The sequence below is a fragment of the Pleurodeles waltl genome, chromosome 4_1 (assembly GCF_031143425.1).
Source record: "Pleurodeles waltl isolate 20211129_DDA chromosome 4_1, aPleWal1.hap1.20221129, whole genome shotgun sequence".
Lineage (NCBI taxonomy): Eukaryota > Metazoa > Chordata > Amphibia > Caudata > Salamandridae > Pleurodeles > Pleurodeles waltl.
In genome coordinates this window covers 254494399-254516335 of record NC_090442.1, presented here as the reverse complement: position 1 = coordinate 254516335, position 21937 = coordinate 254494399, and the positions used below count along the sequence as shown (strand labels likewise).

General features: G+C 49.4%; 1 protein-coding gene across 1 annotated transcript in view; it reads right to left on the bottom strand.

Annotated features, from left to right (window-relative positions):
• The window catches only part of SMC1B (structural maintenance of chromosomes 1B), a 2375007-nt gene that overhangs the window by 707163 nt on the left and 1645907 nt on the right, over positions 1–21937 (bottom strand). The window contains exon 18 of the mRNA XM_069228259.1: positions 4345–4498. Within this exon, the coding sequence (XP_069084360.1) occupies positions 4345–4498 (154 nt within the window). The remainder of the gene's footprint in view (positions 1–4344; positions 4499–21937) is intronic.

The following is a 21937-nucleotide window of genomic DNA, read 5'->3' as shown; positions in this document are numbered from 1 at the left end:
GCTGAATCCTGATTGGTTGATACTCAAGTTTGGGTCTTTTCACAAAACAAAGTGGATAGACTGTAAAATACCCTATGAGGCCTACTAGGGCCTACTGGTTTTATTTTTACTGACTTACTGCTTTTTATATATTTAAGTTTACCGTGAGGCTCCCACCTCGACGACGGGGATGATTCAAGCATGTGAATCTATGAAAGATCCAATGCTGGAGAACCACTGTTATCCGAATCTGTGGCAAGTGTTTTATCTAGAACATGAGCCAAAGACTGCAGCTCCATGACACAAGTGTGCAGCCATGGTTGAAATAGGGGCAGCGAGGTCTCAGCATCAGACAACGCTATGGCCCTCATTCTGATTCTGGCGGGCGGCGGAGGCCGCCCGCCAGAATTCAGCCCTCCATAATACCGCTCTGCGGTCAAAAGACCGCGGAGGGTATTATGAGTTTTTCCCTGGGCTGGCGGGCGGTCTCCAAAAGACCGCCCGCCAGCCCAGGGAAAAACTCCCTTCCCACGAGGATGCCGGCTCGTAATCGAGCCGGCGGAGTGGGAAGGTGCGACGGGTGCTGTTGCACCCGTCGCGTATTTCACTGTCTGCAAGGCAGACAGTGAAATACATTTTGGGGCCCTCTTACGGGGGCCCCTGAAGTGCCCATGCCGTTGGCATGGGCACTGCAGGGGCCCCCAGGGGCCCCGCGACTCCCCCTCCCGCCATCCGGTTCCCGGCGGGAGAACCGCCAGGAACTGGATGGCGGGAGGGGGAGTCGGAATCCCCAAGCCGGCGCAGCAAGCTGCGCCGGCTTGGAGGATTCCTTGGGGGGCATCGGGAAACCGGCGGGAGACCGCCGGTTTCCCTTCTCTGACCGCGGCAAAGCCGCCGCGGTCAGAATGCCCCGCGGGGCACCGCCGGCCTGTCGGCGGTGCTCCCGCGTGCCGCGGCCCTGGCGGTTCTATACCGCCAGGGTCGTAATGAGGGCCTATGTGTTGACAGTTGTTGTCCAGTGTTGACGGTGCTGGCATGAACTTTGGTGGGTCATGCTCTGTTGTAGGATGTGGCACCAGAGAGAGAGCTGGTACTGAAGTCGGTCGGGAACCTGGAGCAAAACTGTAGGGCAGGAATGGCACCAAGAGCAGACTTGGGGATGGAAGCCCAGCTATGGACAGGCACAGGAAAAAGGAAAGTAAAAGCAGAGCAACCCGTGTGTGAACAAACAGGAAACAGATTACTAATGGACAAACACGCTGGGGTTGTACACAGAGTAAGGTGCAGAACCTCCCACAGTGACAGGGAATGTCAATGCCTCTGTTCAGTTTGCTCTTACAGATAGTCACCCTGCCAGCCCCATAGAAAGGAGGCAGCAGAAGTGATTCTGTCTCTGGACCCTAGAGCACAAACAAGGATAGTACTTACATACACAAGACACGCTATTGTGGGTCCAGCTGGAAGCACAGTGGCGATACCTGAGAAAACAACAATAGAACACTTTCACTGTTAGGCACGAAAGACAATGTATAACACCAGACAAGGATGGGGGCTGGAATTGCCTCCTGGAAACCAGTAGCCAACCCCAGTACAAAGGAGAACACTTATACACTGGTGAAGACTGATAGAACACTTACCAGACACAAATAACCAAGAAGAAACGGAAACAGAAGGGAACAAACTAAGAGGCAGAGGCAAGAACTAGGAACAGGCTCAGGCTGAAGCAAAGGCGGGAGTAGGACTTGAAAACAGGGCGCAAACGTCTGGCTGGGACAAACAGAGACAGGACTGGGAAACTGAGAGCAGGCTCTGGCTGGAACAGGCAAGGACAGGGCTGGAATACAGGGAGTAGGAAATGAGCAGGAAACAGGACTGGGAAACAAAGAGAAGGTTCAGGCTGAAACAAGGCAGGAGCAGGCCAGAGAAACAGGGAGCAGGCTCTGGAAAAAACAAACAGGTACAAGGCTAAGAGGTAGGGAGCAGACTCTGGCTGGAACAATCAGGAGCAGGGCAGAGAAACAGGAAACAGGATCAAGCTGGAACAGAACAGGAACAAAACTGGACCACCATCTGACCAAGGGTCTGTAACACAAAGGAATCGAAGTCCAATGCACGACGGGGATCTTGAGGAAATGGCTGCTTATAAGCAGTTCCAAGCTGGGCTGCACAGGAGAGGTCTCAGGTGTGTGTAGTTTCAGACACTTGCAAGTCCTGGAGGAGAGGATCTGGTGAAAAGGAGCCAATGGACTTCTCCCATAGAAAACAATGGGAAACAGAATCCGGGCTTTCTTGACTACCAGGCTGTGCATTATGGGATTTGCAGTCCCAGGAAGCAAATGTAGTACTACAAAGGTATACCATGGCCAAAAGAGAAACAAACCGGAGCCAGCAAGGGACTTTAGAGAACTGTTCAAGGTGATTCCCAGGCTTCTGACAGTCCCCGTACAGCGCCCCCTAGAGATGGGACGACCGAGCCGTAACAGAGGGAGCCGGTAGTCTGCCCACACCCTTCAGAGGGAACCAGTAGTGTGCCAAAACCCTTGAAATGACATGACGGAATGCTTCAATTTGCTGAAGTGTTGCCAATAAATCTGGAATTTCGGGATTCCTCAGGAAGAGAGTTGGAATTGGCTCTGAGCTTTGGAGAGAAATCTGGAGGCATGATGATGCCCTTGAGCCTTCTCATACGATTGCAAGTGGCAGGAAAGGACCAAGTCCTACTGGACTTTGTGTACTTCTCTTTAAAGCACTCGAAGGTTTTGACCACAATGATGATCTGGGAACTACTTTGGGAGCAGGACCGGGACATACCCTTGTAGCTCGACTGAGTGTGACGTGAAGTCACACTAGTACTTCTTGATGACCAGCTTTATTTCCCGATCCCAGCGGCCTTGGGGTGCATCAAGCCACAGTAACTGCAGGCCTTGGAGTTGTGGTTCTCCTCCAGACATTGCAGACAAATCACATGCAGGTCTGTCACAGACATTTGTTTGAGTCATTTCCCACAAGGATTAAAGCTGAAGATTTGGGCAGTGTCATTTCACTTTCACACTGCACAAAAAACCTTTTATGGAAACATTTGAAATTGCTTTCTTGAAGAGATGAGGGATAGGTCCGGATATGCATCTGCTGGCACGGTAACAAACGACTGATACCACTATGCCTCGCTGGAGCTTGTATGGTGGCCCTTGTTTCACTTTGCGAGTGGAGCAATATCACTGCAGAGTCACACAATACCAATTATAGGCAAGGGTACTGCTCAAGATTTTTCTGGATCAAGTCTTACGTCTGGGGGAATATTGGAAAAGTGAGGACTCTGCAGTCAGAAATCTGTGGTACACTGTATAAACTCAATTAATCATTGTAAGGTGTCTATAGAAAGACATCTATATGCATTATCTTGTCCTGGCAAGACCACACAGGGAATGACTGAAAGTATGCAAACCTATGTTTGATACAATGTGTTGGTACATAGGAAAAAAGGCAAGGAAAACCCATCTGGAAATCAAGGTTACGAGTATTTCAAGTGGATGATTTTCCTTGTTCTAAAAAATGATTATCCAATGCTGGCAAAGAAGAAATACAAAATTAAGTGTGCAACAAAGGATTTGTACTCAAGAAGGATATTTGGGAGTAGAACTGGGAGAAGCTGTTCTGGGAACAGAAAAGGAAATTCTGAGTTAGGAATAGAAGACAATGGCCCTCATTACGAGCTTGGAGGGCGGCTTCCGGGCGGCCTCCAATGCGGCCACGCTCCCGCCTCAGCTATTTGGAGATCCCCGCTGGCCCGGTGGGCGGAAACCTAGTGATCTCGGCCACAACACAGGAACCAAATGGAGCCGGCGGTGTTGCGGCTGTGCACCCGCCGCGCTTTTCACTGTCTGCATGTCAGGGGCCCCGCGACTCCCCGTACAGCCAGCATTTTCCTGGCGGTTCAATCTGCCAGGAAAAGGCTGGCGGTAGGGGACTCGTAATCCCCTGGGCAGCGCTGGCGGATTAAAACCGCCGGGCCATTGTGGCAGAAAACCGCCGGCGCTTCCGCGGTGGTCGTAATTCCATGGGAAGCACTGCCAGCCTGTTGGCGGTGCTTCCGTCAGAACAACCCTGGCAGTCTTGGACCGCCAGGGTCGTAATGACCCCCTATATCTCTTTGATGTATGTACGTGCAGTACTAGCTGAATAAATCTTCATTTTTCTATACAACTTGAAGTGCTGCCACTGAGTAGTTTCAGGTGTACCACTGGAAGCAAAAACAAAGAGTCAACATCAGAAGTATTTCAACTCCTAGGCTGTGTAATGATTCTGCTATTGACAAAAGGGGTAGTCACTAACACACAAACATATCTACCATATTTGTTAATTTACCTCTACTTCACTGATGTCATCAAATGACCCCAAAAGAAGATTGATTTCCAAATCTTGAACTTTGCACTCTAGAAGTAAATTGTGTCTCTCCAATCGTTTCTGTTCCAGTGAAGTTTCAATTGATATTATTTCTTTCTGCATCTTTCCTATCTCTCTAAGGAAAAAAGAACACAATTTATACTTTCCTAAAATTATTTGAGAAAGCTGGTTCTAGAAAAAAAAATACATTGTACATAATATCTATCTATGTTTTCTCAGTATAACTCAATTAAGTTTCTTTGCGCACAGTAACAGACACACAACTGATAACATCCGCTCAAATCTATTTGTGTGATAGTATCAGGATGGGTTTTGGAGGCTATTCTGACACATTTCAATGGATGGCTCTTTTAAGTGTGGAATATTAGTTTATATGAATGACATTCTTTATCCAACTCCAAATGTTCATAATCTTGTCAGTTGCAATACAGAGTCTGTTGACATATACATGAAACAAGAGTAAAAATATTAAAAATAAATATTACAAGCATATGAGTCTTGGGGGCGTGGCCAAGGACCCGGAGATGGCGCACGGCTGAATTTCTCGCTCCGGAGGGGCCGGCGAGAAAACGTGCAAAAGCACACCTTCTCCGGGCCGATCGGGGTCCGTGCGGAGGGGTTGAGACGACGGAAGCGGCCGGGCGTGTTTGGGCCCCCGTGGCGACCCCGGAGGGTGCCGGGGGCGGAATCGGCCCGTCGGCGAGCTCAAGGGCTGGAGGCGCGGCCTTGCGCTGGGCCGCAATCCGAAGCGGCGTGAGGGCGGACGGCCCAAAAACAGCGGGGGACTCTGGACGAGTCTCCCTGCGGCTGCGGAGGTGCCGGTGGGGGCCGGGGAGCCCAAGTGAGGACGCGCCCAGTCGGGGTGAGGTGAGGCAGCGCTCGAGGATGCGGGCGGCCCCCTGAAAATACAGGGGCCGGCCCGCGATTGGGGTTGTGGCCTCGCGCTGGGCTGCGGGCCGAGGCGGCGCGGGGGCGGTCGGCCCGAGGACAGCGGGGGACGCTAGACGAGTCCCCCCGCTGCGGCGGAGATGCCGGTTGGGGTCCGGGGGCCCAATTGAAGACACGCCCTGTCGGGCGGCGGAGCGGTGCTACTCCTGGGCGCAGGCGTGGCCCCAGAGAGGGTCGGGGCCAGCGCAAGACCGCGAAGGAGACGGAGCAACGAGACGCCGAGGTGGCGGTGCGACCCGGGGGCATGCTGCGGGGCCGCCTGACTGGAGGAGGAGCTCTGGGCCCTGACAAACACAGAAGAAGCGGAGAGAGAAGCGGACAGCGGACCCTGGTGAGCCCCTGTGGACACTGATGAGACTGTGGCGGGAGAGGTGGTCCGTTTGAGATGGGTGCCGGAGAGGTGCGGCCGGGGACCGCTCCGAGTCGAGACCCCTGGGAGCTGACCTGGAGACAGGTGCAGGAGGATCCAACTGACAGGATCAAGCCAGCAAAGCAGAAGGATCAATCGGTGGTGCTGGTGAGTGGCGGATTGTGCCCTGGGGGGGAGCGGTGGGTGGAATGCCCAGCAGATGGAACTGCGGACTCCCCCGGGTGCCCTGGAGCGCCAGAGACCCCTAAACGAGCAGGATGGAGGACAGCATACAAGAGGGGAATAGTCCCAGAGGGGTGACTGAGGGTGCCCAGAAGTGACTTTGACGCAGCAAGGAGAGCAAGAGGGAGGCAATATTGGAGCCAGGAGGAAGGGTGACAGACGCGAGCCTACGACGCACTAAAGGGCCCGGAGCTGAAGAGATTAGTGGCTAAACAGAAAGTGTCAGCGCGGAGCCCCCAGCGCCACAACTCGAAAACAGCGGGTCCCGATGGGGTGCAGGGATCCAGCTGAGGACTAACCGGGAACAAAGGTGCGGCCTATGGAGAGTGGGGTGTGAAGACCCAGAGAGGAATTATAGATACCGCTGGGGCCACTGGGGCGCGGCCCTCTGCCAGTCTGATGTCCCCCAAGAGCCGCCACAAGAACAGAACCATGGACACTGCAGCTCCGGCCGAGAGCGGGGAACCGGGCCCACAGGACCACACGCAGGTCAAAGTCCAGGATACTCTAGATAAAATACTCGGGCCGATTGAGGACACAAAAACAACGTTGCAGCGGGAGATCAGCCAAGTCGCGGTTGAGGTGAGCCGACTGAGAGCGGATCACCACAAACTGGTAGACAGAGTCAGAGAGACGAAACCGCACTAGCGGACATCGCACCAAAACAGAAAGACCTGGCGGCCGAAGTGACTTCCCTTGTTGATAGAGTGACGCGCCTCGAAAAGAGAGCTGAAGACGCGGAGGGGAGGAACAGAAGGAACAATGTGCGTGTGGTGGACCTCCCGGAGGGGGCCGAGGGGACGAACATTGTTGAATTCCTGGAGAAGTGGTTCAGTACGACAGTGGCACCCGGGCGACTGACTCCTTTCTACACACTGGAGCGGGCGCACCGGGTACCAGCGAGACCCCTTGCTCCGGGTAGGCCCCCCCGGGCCGTGATAGCTAAACTGTTACACTACAGAGACAGGGACACCCTCCTGCAGAGGGCCAGAGAATCGGGCCCATTTAAAGTTGCAAACGGGGAGGTGACACTATTCCCGGACTTTACCCTGGAGGTACAAAACAAGCGAGCCTCGTTTCTGACAGTCAAGAGAGCCCTAAGAGAAGAAGGAATCCAGTACTCGCTACTCTACCCAGCCAGATTAAGAGTGATGCTGGAAGGGAAGACAACGTTCCTCCAGTCCCCTGAGGAGGAGTGGGAATGGCTGGAATCACATAGCTCCCAGGCAGGGGGTCCACAGGAGAGGGCCCAACTGGGGGCAGGGCTCGCCGAGCTCTGAAGGGACGGAAGTCCAGAGACCGTCGACGACTGGCGCCTACGCAAACACAGAAGGAGAAAGGCAGGAATGAAGCACTGGAAGCAGCGGCACGCATGGGTGGTGAGGCGTCCCCCCAGGAAGGTTCTGGGGAGGAATCGGACGACACACTGGTGTCCTCTGCGGGAGACCTGGAACATTCAGCCCGAGCCCCGAAGGTGACCCCACAAACAGCTGACGAACTTGGCTAATCTGGACCTGCAGAAGGCACCGGAGATAAGGCATGTCATGGGAACTAGCGGCCCCTCCGGACTTGGCCACCCCCCGGACCAGAACCTCGCCTATCTAACAGAATGGCGAGCACTGCTGATAAGTGGTTGAACAAGTTGCACTGTTGCACAGTTTGCTGGGCAACCTACAGGTTAAGAGGCGCCCTGGGGATCGGGAGTTGGGATACACAGTTACAAGTTAAAATGGCAAAGTGGGTGGCGGAACTAGATTACGGCAAAGACATGAACATGCGAAAAAACAACTCCGAGGCCTGGGAGAGCCGGGGACAATGTCACCAGACTGTTATTATGAAATGGCAGATTACAATCTCTTGACCTGGAACGTTAGGGGGATGGGCACACCAGCTAAAAGGCACAAAATACTCTCCTATTTAAAGAGAAGGGGTGTACAGGTGGCATTACTGCAGGAGACTCACTTGGTGCCTGGGGAGGGAGAGAAGCTAAGACGCAGGTGGAGGGGGCAGGTGTTTGCATCGGAATACTCAGCCTACGCAAGAGGTGTATTAGTATGGATCAGAGCGGGGGTCCCTTTCACAATGATCTCTTCCAACATAGACCGGGAGGGAAGATTCATGATATTAGAGGGGAGGCTACATGGTATACCGATAGTCTTGAGTTGCATTTATGCCCCCAACCAAGACCAGGTACCCTTCATGACGGGCCTGTCGAGACACCTCACACGTCAATGCACCGGAGAACTATTAGTAGGGGGGGATTTTAACGCAGTGCTAGACACAAATATGGACAGGTCTACCCCGCCTCTACAGGGGGCAGCGACAATTAAAACAGCCAAAAGGTTAGGCGAGTGGTTGGACATGTGGGGGTTGACGGATGTCTGGCGAGTGCATCACCCAACTGCTAGAGATTACTCTTACTACTCGGGTCTCCACCGGGTGCACACTAGAATTGACAGAGTAGTCTGCACTGCAGGCCTGATAAATAATATGACACGCTCAGAATATTTAGCCCGCACCCTGTCTGACCATAATCCCTTGCTAATAACAATGAGGGTGTCGGAGGATAGACCCCCCATACCGTCATGGAGACTGTCCGCCTCAGCACTTGAAGACCAGGCGTATAGGGAGGCACTACACTGTCATCTAGCAGAATATATTGAGACGAACAGTGGGTCCACCCCCTCTAGGGCCTCGGAGTGGGAGGCACTCAGTGGGGGTGAAGCGCACACTTGAAAAGGAACTGAATGCCCTGGAGAAGGATATGCATGAGGGGGAGTTGGGACAGGGGAAGGCAGCTCAGGAGAATGAAGAATATAACTGTGCCCGCAGGGAACACTCCCGGATTGAAGAACAGCTCAGGTGCCACAATATGCAAAAATACTTAGCATCCCTACAGGCGGAGGAGGGCAGATCGGGGAGACTGCTGGCATGGCTGGTCCGCCCTGGGGGCCAGGGTGAGCCTATCACATGTGTGCTAGATGGGGAGGGATCTCGCAGGCTCAGACCGGGCCCCATAAATGACGCATTCAGGGAATACTATATGCATTTGTACGGGAAACCCAGCGAACTGCGGACGGAGACCTTCGATAGATACTTACAGCAAACTCCACTGCCAACACTGAGTGCAGAGGAGAGAGATAGCCTGGGGGGACCAGTGTCGGTGGAGGAAGTAAGCGAGGCCATTGCGCAGTTAGCTCCTGGGAAGACCCCTGGGACAGACGGTCTCCCCATGGATTTTTATTAAAAAATACAAGTCCCTGCTGGCTCCCCAACTGACCGAGATGTATGCGGAGGCACTGCATCATGGAGAGCTACCGCGCACGCTGCGGGAGGCTTTGGTGGTGCCACTCCCCAAGACAAAAGTCAGAGAAGCTTCGGTGAAGGACTTTAGGCCTTTATCAATGCTAAACAGCGATTTCAAGATTCTTAGCAAGATTATGGCTGATCGGCTGCTCCCCCTTATGACCAAGTTAGTGCACGCTGACCAGAACGGCTTTGTCCCCGGCCGCAGTACCTCCCTGAATCTGAGACGGGCTTTTACGGTTTTGCACATGCCCAAGGACCTGAAGCCGCCAACGGGGGTCTTGCTCGCGGTGGACTTCGAGAAGGCCTTCGACTCTATCAGGTGGGACTATCTAAGGACTGTGATGCTTAAAATGGGGCTGGGGGAGGAGTGAGTGAAATGGGTGAACTTGTTGTACTCATCCCCACTAGCAAGAGTTAAGACCGGAAGGACGATTTCCAGTGCATACCCAGTATACCGGGGAACCAGGCAGGGCTGCCCCTTGTCCCCACTACTGTTTGCCCTAGCAATTGAGCGCCGGGCATCGCAGCTGCGGTATGAAGGCAAGGGCAAGGAAAACGTTTGGGGTCCGACTGAGCATATTGTTTCTCTGTATGCTGATGACATACTTCTCTACCTGAGGGACGGGACAAGAGGACTCACGTGGGCACTGGGGATCCTGGAAGACTTCGGGGGCTTATCCGGACTTCGCCTTAATCGGAGGAAAACATTTGTGTTCCCCGTGCTGTCAGGCAGCGCGCGCCCTGATGCGTGCCCAGCAGATGTAAACTGGGCCCCGCGGACTTTTAAATACCTGGGCATACAAATATTTCACGAATTGAGCGACCTCAGGGACGGTAATCTTGGCAGGACACTCAGATCCCTGCGCTCCTCGGTGGGGTTCTGGAGATCATTGAAACTAACAATAATGGCCAGAGTGGCGCTCTCAAAAATGATCATGCTTCCACGCCTCCTCTACTACTTTGCTAACTTACCACTACAGGTCCCCTCTGCATGGTTCCGAGAGTTGAACGCTCTGCTTAGAGAGCTGATATGGGATGAGGGTCGCAGGAGAACGGCGCTCTCGACCATCTGTAGACCGACACATCTGGGGGGTCTGGGGGCCCCTGACTTCGAGGCTTATTACTTGGCATCCCAGTTACAATGGGTGGCCGGCTGGCTGGCGGGCAGAGGACAGCTGGACCTGTCTACCGCACACGGAGTAATAGACACAGCTCGGATAGCAGCAAGTATGGCGGGCAGGAAGATTGCCCCCATAAGAGACAACATAATGTGCAATGTGGCAATGAAATGCTGGAAACGGTGCACGAAAAGGACTGGGGTGGGGCCACCATACTCTCCCGCTCTGCCGCTGGCGGTCGTCGCCCTGGACCCGGGAGTGGGGGAGCAGGGGGGGCTGGGATTGGGACCATGGACAAGAGCAGGGATAGTGACAGTGGGGGGACTATTCAGGGAAGGAGTGTTGAGGAACTTCGCTGATGTAACAGAGGGGGGAGTGCCACGAGGACAATTTTTACTCTTCAGGAGGCTGGTGCACACCCTGAAAGATCATTGGGACACGATTAACACGGAACCCATTGTCCACGGGGTGTTGCACCTCCTGTTGACAGCAGGAGAGGAACCTCACTTGATTGCTAAAATCTACCGGGCCCAAATAGAGGCAGCGGTGGACCCCCTGCATTCCCTAAGAGAAAAATGGGTAAGGACAGTTGGGCGGGACCTATCTGAGTCAGAGTGGACCAGAGCACTAGCTTATCCCAGGATGATCTCACGCAACACGAGGCTGAGATACATCCAATACAACTACCTACACAGAACATACCTCACTCCTCAACGGCTGCACCGCATATATGGGGGGGCGCCCAGGACATGCCCCAGATGTGGGGACGGTGAGGCCGACTTTGATCATATGATGTGGGGATGCACGATGCTCCAGAGGGGTTGGGGCGAGATGATGGCAGTCCTCACAGAGCTGTTCGGGACGGAGCTCCGGCCAACCCCCGCCATGTGTCTATTGGCCCTTAGAGCCGGCGTCAAATGGAGTAGGGTTGGGGGTCGTTTCCTTGACTTGTCCCTGGCCCTCTATATAGACTGATTACGAAGGGCTGGAAGTCCCCCGGCCACCCCTCTCTGTCTGAATGGAGAAGTGATGTCACAAGATGGTCTAGGGCTGAGCTGCAGGTCCTTAAAGCCGAGGAGGCCAGGGGAGTTCGCCAGACCCCCATCGCTTCGGAGTGGGAAAACCTAGTGACAAACTGGGATGACCTAACGAAGAGACCGATAGCACCTGAGGGGGGTGGGATGAACTAGCTGAAACGGCCAATAGATATGATAGCTGGGGAATGTCCCTGAAACCAGGACGGGAGAAATACCAGACGCCCCGCCAGGCCAACGCAGAGACGGAGAACAGGGGGGGATAGGACACAATAACTAAATAGATAGAGGAGGGGGGGGGAGCGGAATACCGGCCACCTCTACATAATAAGAAACGCCCCGGCAATCCTCCCTTTAGAAATTAAGCAGGCCCACCCACATAAGCCAATACGTTTATTTACAGTTTGAAGTTGAGTTAAGTCTGTTATTAGGTCACAAAATACAAAAGGTAACAAGGGGCACTGAAAGAACTGACACCCCAAAAACGGATTGATTAAAGAGCTGGAAACAATGACGTATAAATATTAAATTGTAATTGAAATGAACAGGTGATTGTGAAACACATTGCAAGCAATGCATAACAGAGACGCGGCTCCGTTAGTAGAAATGTACAATAAGGACAAAATGTTACTGTAAATAGACCTACATATGTAAAACAGCAAACAGTTAATAAAAACATATTTGAAAAAAAAAGCATATGAGTCTTGAAACTATAAACTAAACACCAATAGCTTGTAATCAAAACCAATAGACTACATCAAGTAAAGGACCTTCACCACCTACTGCAATGAAGTGTAATGGTGCAAGATTTAAAAGTCTATAACAATGAAAACATAATTATCTAAGGACCACTTTTCAAAGCGTTGGTTGGAATGTTCCAAGCAGAATATAAAAAATTGGCTACTAAGAAGATAACAGTAAGTTTTGTATTGGTCTTAAAAATTATTAAAGCAACAATATACTGCCTTATCCCATTTAATTTACAAAGTGGCTTTACACATCTGGCTCTACTATAACCTTTGCAAAAAATGTGACACTCTGTTTCATCCTGGGACTTACACAGTGGGCAAGTTCTAGAAACCTTACCCTCTACTGGAGAAAGAGGTTGTCAGTAAAGTTTCCAACCTAAATTTCATATAGAGGATTCCGACCCACCTTGATTGAATGCAGTCTACAAAAGCCTCAAATTTGAAGTCCAAATTAATTAAGAGGAAATCACTGGTCAATCGACCCAAGGATGTTAAAGAAAGGAGTTTTACATGATACCAGTACTAAAATGTATCTTTTACAGCAAGTTTAGCATTGTCGGGAAGAGAGCTAGTGTGTAACAAAAAGCGTTCAAGCCCCAACTCAGTAAAGAACTTCTTTATGCAGCCTAATCAAGCAATTGTGTGTGCACTTGAGTTCTCCAAAATATCCAAAAGAGTCTCTCTATAGAGTGAAAGATTTTCTACCATCTATACTCAAACTCAAAAGAAAACTGGCCTCAATTTCACCCGATATAATACAGTTTTCAAGACCAAGTCTAGCCAAATAGGTAACCTATGAGTACTCTGTGGGAGTATCAAATGAGAGAGGAGAAAATTGTTCTCCACTTTTTCAACTTTGTGAGAGTCGTAATAACCCAATATCTCTCAGCCATATGTAGCTGCACTCACTGCATGTGCTCTATATATATCACTAAACCTTGAAAGACAGGATGATTGGTGGCCCTCTTAGCAAAATGAATTGTGGCGAATACCCTATGGTTAAGTAAAGATGTACTTCAATCTATTTTTTTTAACCAGGAATTAGAGTCAGAGATCCAAATTCCATGATAATCCAACTCACTGACTCTCTCCAGGAGACTCCCACCCTGAACAATTTGAGAACAAACATTTTTATATGAACTGAAAAGCATTACTTTTGTTTTGTGTGTATTTAAGTCTAAACCATGGTTGGCATAAAACAGCTTAAACCTACCTACGAAAGCTGTAGATCTCTTTCAGTTGTAGGCAACAACAAAGTGTCACCTCACAAAAGGAGTGCTGGCACTTTGCTCCCACCAAGGCAAGGGAACCACTGGTACAGTTTGATAGCAAATTAATACATTCAATACTGAAAATTAAAAATAAAGTAGGAGCCAAAACACACTGCTGTCAAACTCCTTTCTTTACTGCAATTATAGGGGTGAGTTCGCTGTTGGGGGCCCCACCTGACGTGGGTGTAGCTATCAGAGTGTATTTGGCAGAGTAAAACGAAAAGGTCTGGGGGGATTTCTAAATCTTGTACAACTTCCCACAGCTTGTCCTTTGGGACCATGTCAAAAGCTGCACAGAGATCAATAAAGGCTACGCCACAGGAGATTCACAGTCTTTCAAAAAATCTGTTGGAGGCTATTAATTAAACTTATAGGATGATAGTTACTTGGGTCTGTTCGAGATCCCTTCTTATGAACTGGAACAATCACTGCTCCCTTCTAGGTATCCGGAACCGGGGCACCTGCAACTAAAGCATTTGATGTGGCATTAATATAAGGAATGTATACATGTGGTTCAGAATGAAAAAGGTCTACCGGTATTTTACCTAGGCCTGGCGCGTTACTTGTCTTCTGAGCTGCTAAGACTTCCATGGCATCCTTTATGATGAAAATAATTCTATACAAATTTGGAGTGGCTAATTCGAACAGTACAATGTCGGGGCTACAATCAGGTTCAGCAGAGCACATGGGATCTCTGTAAAATCTTCAGAAATCCTTAACCCACTCATCGTTCTGGCCATGAATTTACAGTTTAATTGGTCTACTGTTTCTGCTATGAGAGACAGTGTGCTAGAATCATTTCAAATTTTTAGAATTAACCACTTCTAAAAGATCGCCCAAAGGCCTGATTACCATTTTAATCTAGTTTCCCTAATCACACTTTTGTATCAAGCTCAATAAAAAATTTTGTTTATGTCGCCCGATCTAATAGCAGGAATAAGATCGAGTTTCCTAAGGCAGCAATCCCTGTTAAACCATTCTATACCAGACCCTGGTGCACTAGAAGTTCTAGCATTATTTAAAAAAACACTTTTAGATCCTGGAATATTAGTTGCATGTGCATTAAAACATGGAATTATCTAAATTAGGGCTATCAATTTTCAGTTTCTTTCCTACTACATGGTGCAAATGTTAAGCCATTTAACATTTTTATGTTTGTTATAAACGACAAGAGGATTAGCTAGTGGACTAGGAGCCTAAAGCAAATTAGCAGTTAAAGAACGGTTCAAATAGAAGGTTACGGGATTATGATTGCTCTCTCTGTGTTGACAGGATCCTCTCCTGAATGTAGGCCTCTCCAGGTGATCATTAAGGATTACAAACATCACAGGGGCAACTCCAAACGATCAAGATATATCTAGTTATTGCAGGTCTGCTTTAGAGGGACTTTTTCCTTGGAGAGACTGGCAGATCGGGATACCCCAGTAATAATTTCTTCCCTAACCACCTCCATAAGCAATGCGGAGGGTGCAAAAACAGTATTAAAGTTGCCCCCCAAATATAAAAAATAACACCCTCTGTGCATACTAATAACGTTCCTCAAGTAATTTAAAGTGACCGATTCAGTGGAGCGTGGAGAACATCTATTGTACACATTAGATATAGACTTTTAGGGCGAGTATATTAGGAGACCCAGTGGTGATAAGTTTTACACTACCAGCCAACAAAGTCTTGACACAAATAATAAAGCCATCTGATGGTCGGTCGGGAGTAAATTTTTTAGCTAATGCTTGATAGTTTATTTAGACTTGTCGATGTATCTCATCATTAGTCCATTGTTGTTCAAACATACACACATCAAAAGAAAGACTCTAGCAAGATCCCCCAATCCTTGTTACCCAGCTTTGTCTTTAAGCCTGCGACATTCCAACTAAGCAGGGCTAGAGATCTCTCACAGTGCAAGAGAGGGGTAAAAAGTTGGTCCCCTTCACCTAGAGAATAGGGGGAGGAATTTAGATGCAGCATCATTTGTAGAGTTGGAGAGTTAAACCTAGTACCTACTGAGCATTGTGCTCCCTTAAGCTTGTCTAATGTTTTACAGCCAAATATACGATCTTGCTCCAATAATTAGGGAAAGATAGGTATGACAAAACTGGGCAGCTGTTCAGCCAACTGCAGCCTGGATTTACCATTAATTTCCAAACATGGCGCTAAGGAGAGAGGCGTAGGAAAGCTGTATAAATGTCTACTCTCTTGGTTAAGTCATGGCAATCTCTTGATATGCTGCTGAGGAGTAATCAGGTCGGAACGGGGACAATAGGGATGTCTCTCAACGGCCTGGAGACAGCTCCCCTCCCCATTATTAAACTGGGGGCAACTTTTCTGAACTGGATTCTCGAGCCCTAAGGAGGAACGGTCCGAAGGCCGAGAGATATTAAACTTTCTGCAATCCATGCCTCTTTTAGAAGAATTCTAATATAGTCCCACTGACCTGCATGGTTTGGTTAAAACATTTCCACATGAACCAAATCTCCACAGTTTATAGAGTAGCACTGGCGTACTGATCTAATCTAATGGGCAACCCTATTTTTCTGCATTTCAGAATTTTTGCGTAATCCAGGGCATAATTTTGAAGCATTGACCAGAAAGGTATCAGTCACGGCCAAGGGGGATGACTTAACTTGAGCTGCACTTTCTACAAATGATGGTGCACTGGAGACTAATCTCTCGGAATCCAAACTCGTTATACTATTAACAAAAAAAGCTGTGCCCTGACACCAAGATCGCCCCATCAAGTTCCTCTCTCGCTCTGGCTGGAGTATTGCTGCCGAGAAATGACCAATTAGCATACCATATTGCCTACACAACTTAGCGCAGTGTAATTACGCAATTTTGAACAGTGGAATTACAAGATTTTCGAACATTGCCATGGAACCAATCTTTGCTGACCGCCCTATTCTCTATATACCTTTAACCTTGTGAAACAGATAATGCAGTATGGAGGCTGTTAGACCTGGCATCCTTGACGTGATCTCCCCTGTCTTTTTTGGCTCTGCTTCCCATGTTTTGACTGTGTGGTGGACTCTGTTTTTGCTGTTTTTGGTACTCTGGGCACTTCACTACTGCTGACCAGTGCTAAAGTGCAAGTGCTCCTGTTTAAAGGGTATGTGTAATTGGCATTTCTATGATTGGCATATTTGATTTACTAGTAAGTCCCTAGTAAGGTGCACTAGAGGTGCCCAGGGGCTGTAAAACAGATGCTACAAGTGGGCCTGCAGCACTGGTTGTGCCACCCATATTAGTGGCCATGTAAACATGGCTCAGACCTGCAAATGCAGTGTGTGTGTGTGCAGTTTTAAACAGCCAATTCAACTTGGCAAGTGTACCCACTTGCCAGGCCTAAACCTTCAATTTTTATATATGCAAGGCACATCTAATGTAGGCCCTAGGTAGCCCCATGGGCTGGGTGCAGTATATCTTAAAGGTGGGACGTGCACTGATGTGTTTTACATGTCCTAACAGTGAAATACTGCCAGGTTCGTTTTTCACTGTTGCAAGGCCTATCTCTCTCATAGGTTAACACGAGGGCTGCCTTTAAATATCCTTAAAGTGCAAATTCCCTTTGAGAACAGATAGAAATATGGAATTTGGGCTCTCTGAACTCACAATTTAAAAATACATCTTTTAGTGAAGTTGGTTTTTAGATTGTTAGTTTGAAAATGCCACTTTTAGAAAGTAGGCATTTTCTTGCTTTAACCATTTAGTGACTCTGCCTGTTAGTGAATTCCCTGTCTGGGTCAGACTAACAGTTGGGCTGTTTGTGAATCTCCTCTAGACAGTAACACAAAGGAAGCTGGGGGTGTAACCTGCATATCCTGATGAGCCATCTAGGCTGGAGTGGAGGGAGGAGTGGTTGCTTACACCTGAATGGGCTGTGCCTGTCCTCACACAATGAAGTCTCCAACCCCCTGGTGTGTGTGTCTGGGGCCTGGCCTGGGCAAGGCGGGATCCTGTAAACAACAGAGACTTTCCTTTGAAGTGTGCCTACTATAAGTAGTGGACCCAAAACCCCAGACTTTAGATTTCTTTGAGATCACTTCTGTAACAAAGAGGAACCTCTGCCAAGGAGAAGAGCTGAGGAGAAGTGCTGCCCCTGCCTGTGACTGTGCTTTGTTGGGCTATCCTGCAGTTTCTGCTTCTCCCTGTGAAAGGGGACAAAGACTGGACTTTGTTGTGCATTACTGCTTGAAGAAGAATCTCAAAGGGCTTGAACTGAGCTTGCATCCTGTTTTGAAGTCTAAGGACCATCAAAGACTTCCTCTGCCAGCACCTGGACTCTCTGTTGAGACTCCCGCCCTGCCAAGTGGTGCCCTATCCAGTCCCTGGACCCTTGAGAGGTGAAGTTGGCAGAAGAAGATCTGAAATCCATGCACAGAACACTGTGTGGAAACGTTTTGGCGCACCATCTGCAATGTGGCTGATAAACGACGCGCCACCTGCTTCGTAACTGAAATCGACGCTCTACCTGCATCGAGGCTGGGAGACCAATGCATCGCCGTTGAAGAAACGACGCAACACCCGCTTGCGGCTGCAGATAACAACATAAACCCCATGCAGCACGATTTTCCAACACCGTGCGACCGGATTTAACACGCATCGTCCCTGGGCGTCAAAGTCATCGCGAACTGGCGCAGATCTGAGGTGCTCCATCCAGAAATCGACGCATCACTCTCTTGCAAGGGAGAAAAACGATGCATCGCCGAACCAACCGAAGAAGAAACGATGCAATGCCTCACTTGTGAGTAAGGAATCAATGCATCGCTGACCTTTCTGACGTACGCTTGCCCGTGCAGCTTTATTTTTGACACAAACCAGGTACTTTGTGTAAAATCAACGTTTCCATTCTTTTCTACGGTATAAGACCCGTATTCTTTTGAAAATTCATATCTTGACTTGTGTATGTGATTTTTATCATTTTGGTCTTGTTTAATTTAGATAAATATTACCTATTTTATTAAAGTGGCTTGGTGTCCTTTCTGTAGTGTTTTCACTGCATTACTGTGTGTGTTGGTACAAATACTTTACACATTGCTTCTGTGTTAAGCCTTTCTGCTTGTGCCAAGCTACCAAGGGGGTTAGTGTGGGTTTACCAGGTGTGTTTCTCCTTTGCCCTGACTAGAGTGAGGGTCCTTGATTGGACAGGGGGGTAATCTGACTGCCAACCAAAGACCCCATTTCTAACAGAGGCCTAAAACAGATGCGGAATTTAGGCAAATGGCAATATCTGGGGCATGCTTTGAGAGTAGACTGGTTAAGCTTGGCATGTTTCAATATATCATCTCAATTTTTTGCAATGACACAATCAGAGTAACAATATAATTAGAATTTAGCATTAAACAACACTGAGTCGTGAACACACTTTGAGACAGCTTATCAGTATCAAAGACCACTCGGGGAGCTCCCTATTGAAGTTAACATTTTGCAACAGAGGAGTAAATCTGTTTGTGCACACAACATTAACATCCTGGAATAGATTTTGCTAGAAGAAGGTAAGTCATGAGCGCCAGCAGGGCATTGTAAAGATACTTGTGGCTTGCTAGGCTGACAATGAGACACTTTAGATTTTTTCTCAAAGAATTTAGCTAGTTCAGTTTGTTTCGAGTATTGGTCAGGGGGACTCCCGCTTGTGCACAGTATAGAATCCACTTTTTTAATTAAAATGTCAGCTTCAACTGCCACACAATTAGTAGCAGCGTGTTCAGCTAATGTGCTCTTATTTTGTTCAGCTCCAGCACTGGCTACAGCTTTCCTATGGCCATTAGATATAGAATAGAAGTGACGCAGCTGATAAGAAAATGCAAATCCCCAAAAGTTGCCAAATAATTTTAAATACTGTCAATAGACCGTTGGCCCAACACAGTGAGAATGTTCAAGCATTAAAAAACTTCATGGAGGTGGCCAAATATCAGTCAATCCTAGCCAAAGTATAGCTCAACAGCTACGAGATATACCTGAAGTGATAGCTGGAATAATAATGGTAGAAAGCAGAAGAAGAGTATGGGGCCTCCTAAACCTCCTGGGAACAAACTACAGGGGGTGGCCAGCCAGACTCTTCCAAGCGATGATGGGCGAAGACAGGACCATCCTTGGCACTGGTGTGTCTCACCCTGCGGGGCAGCTATCAGCACTAAATAGCGCAAACTGGAAGGGTCCCCCCTCCTGCCCTGGAGGCTTCTGATAGAAGAGAAGCACTTTGGGAGACCGCGGAGGTAGGCCCTCATTCTGAACTTGGCGGCAATCACAGCCGACCGCCGTGCTGACGGTGAATAAAAGACCGCCAGTGGCGCGGAAATGCACACATAGGCAAGTTTGAAAAGCACACACCTGACACACATTCACAACACTTTAAAACACACCTTGGCACCTAGGACCATGATGGATGAAATATTCAGGGTCGAGCCACACCTATTCGGGGCACAGGTGCACCAGACACCCTTGGCCAGGAAGATAGAGCTATGGCAGGGGATAGTCAACAAGGTCAACGACGTGGGAAACCATCCACGTACAAGGGATGACATCAGGAAGAGATGGAACGACCTGCGCAGGAAGGTTCATTCCATGGCATCCAGGCACAACATCGCCGTACAGAAGACTGGTGGTGGTCCCCCACCTCCTCCCCCCGAATAGACCGAGTGGGAGGAGAAGGTCCTGGCTATCCTGCACCCGGAGGGCCTCACTGAACTCGCTGGAGGACTGGACTCGGGTAAGTCAACTTTAATACATTAACAGTCACCACACCTATAATGCATATATCACCCCAACCCGCTCACTACCACCAGGACCCCATCCCCTACCCAGTCTACAACACCCACTCACATCCAAGTCACCTGCATGCCCACAATTCCCCATTCAAATCACCATCCAGCCCCCCTGTGCACAGCCTCCAACCCATGCATGTAATCCCAGTAGCACTACAACACCCACAATGCACCACCACCGCCCTCAATAAATGCATCAAAATGTACACGAAGGGACCATGCATGCCACTACATGGGAATTCAACCACCAATTACTGCTGACCAGTGCTGCAAATGACAAGAAAGTACAGGACACCCACATCTCTATTCTCTCACACACGGGCACTACCACCCATGCCACCCGGACGGAGACATCAAAGAGTGCCAGTCCTTCACCTGAAGATGAAGGTCCCACTTAGGTGATTGCAGAGGGATGCCTGGACACAGAGGAAATCCCTGCCCATCCCACAGCTCTGGACAGTCACCCTCCAGAAGCCCCACCCAGGACACCACTTACACCCCACCACCATCAGCTCTGGCCAAACAACCCCACACCAGTGCCACCAGGCCATGGACTGGCTGCCAACATGAACAGAGGCTAGAGACTCCACCCACCACCAGGCAGGATGATGAAGGGCCAACTGCAAGTGGGACGGCCAGATCCATGCAGGGGACACATACACAGGGGAATAGGGCAAGTGGGAGGTCATCAGTGGCTCAGAGGGGTGGTCCAAGAAGGGATGCTGCTGCCCAGGAGGTGATTTCTGAACTCCTGGGAGCATACCACCATTCCCAGGACAGGATGGGCCAGATCCTGGCCACCTTGGAGCAGAATCAGAGGCTGCATCACCAGGAGGCCATGGAACAATGGAAACAGCTCAATGCCACAATGGCCTCCATTGCAGGGGTTCTGCAGCACCAGATAAACATCCAGCCTGAGTCCTCCACCCACCTGCAGGCCCCTTCAACTAGCCAGGACACTGCCCTGACATCTACATCTGCAGCATCCACAGGATTGGTGGCACTGCCAGAGGACTCACAGGACACCAGCACCCCTTCCCCAACAGCCCAGCTTCACCTTCGCAAGCGTGCCCTCAGACCCAGACATCCCCCTGAAACACCAGCCAAGACTAAGCCCAGTGCCAGGAAGTGACTCTGCCCTGAACTGTTTTCCTTGTGTGCCACTGAGCTACCTCGTTGACATGCCACTGTCATCCCACCATCTTCCAATGACCCCATGGACTATACCGCTGTGCAACCAACAGCTGAGCATATGTACCTGAGTATGTTGTTCACCATGTGCCCACTACCTTCCACTATCCCAACACTCATGGATATTTTGACTTGGAATAAATACACCTGTGCACTCAAAATATCTGCCCTTAATCAATATGAGCTATCAATTGTGAATGTATTAGCCAGTTTCCATCATAATGCCACTTTTATTGCAGTAGGGAGTCTAACAGATTGTAGTGTCTGAAGTATGCAACACTGTACATTCCATTGCGTGCACTGGCATCTGCCACTTCAGTCATGATTTGTCCTTATCACTGGTAAATGACACCACAGTACTTACTACATGAGTCAGCCTGAAACAATGCAGTGAAGCCATCAGCATCATAGGAAATATACCCGAGAGTCACTGGAAGTACAGCTGGATTAGCTGGGTCCTGGAGGTGATGTCTTCTCCTCCTTCTTCACCATCACTCTCATCCCTCCTCTGAGGTGGCAGGGCTAGTTGGAAAGCATCCTCCTCTTCCAGAATTGGGATAGCTTTCCTCACAGCCAAGTTGTGA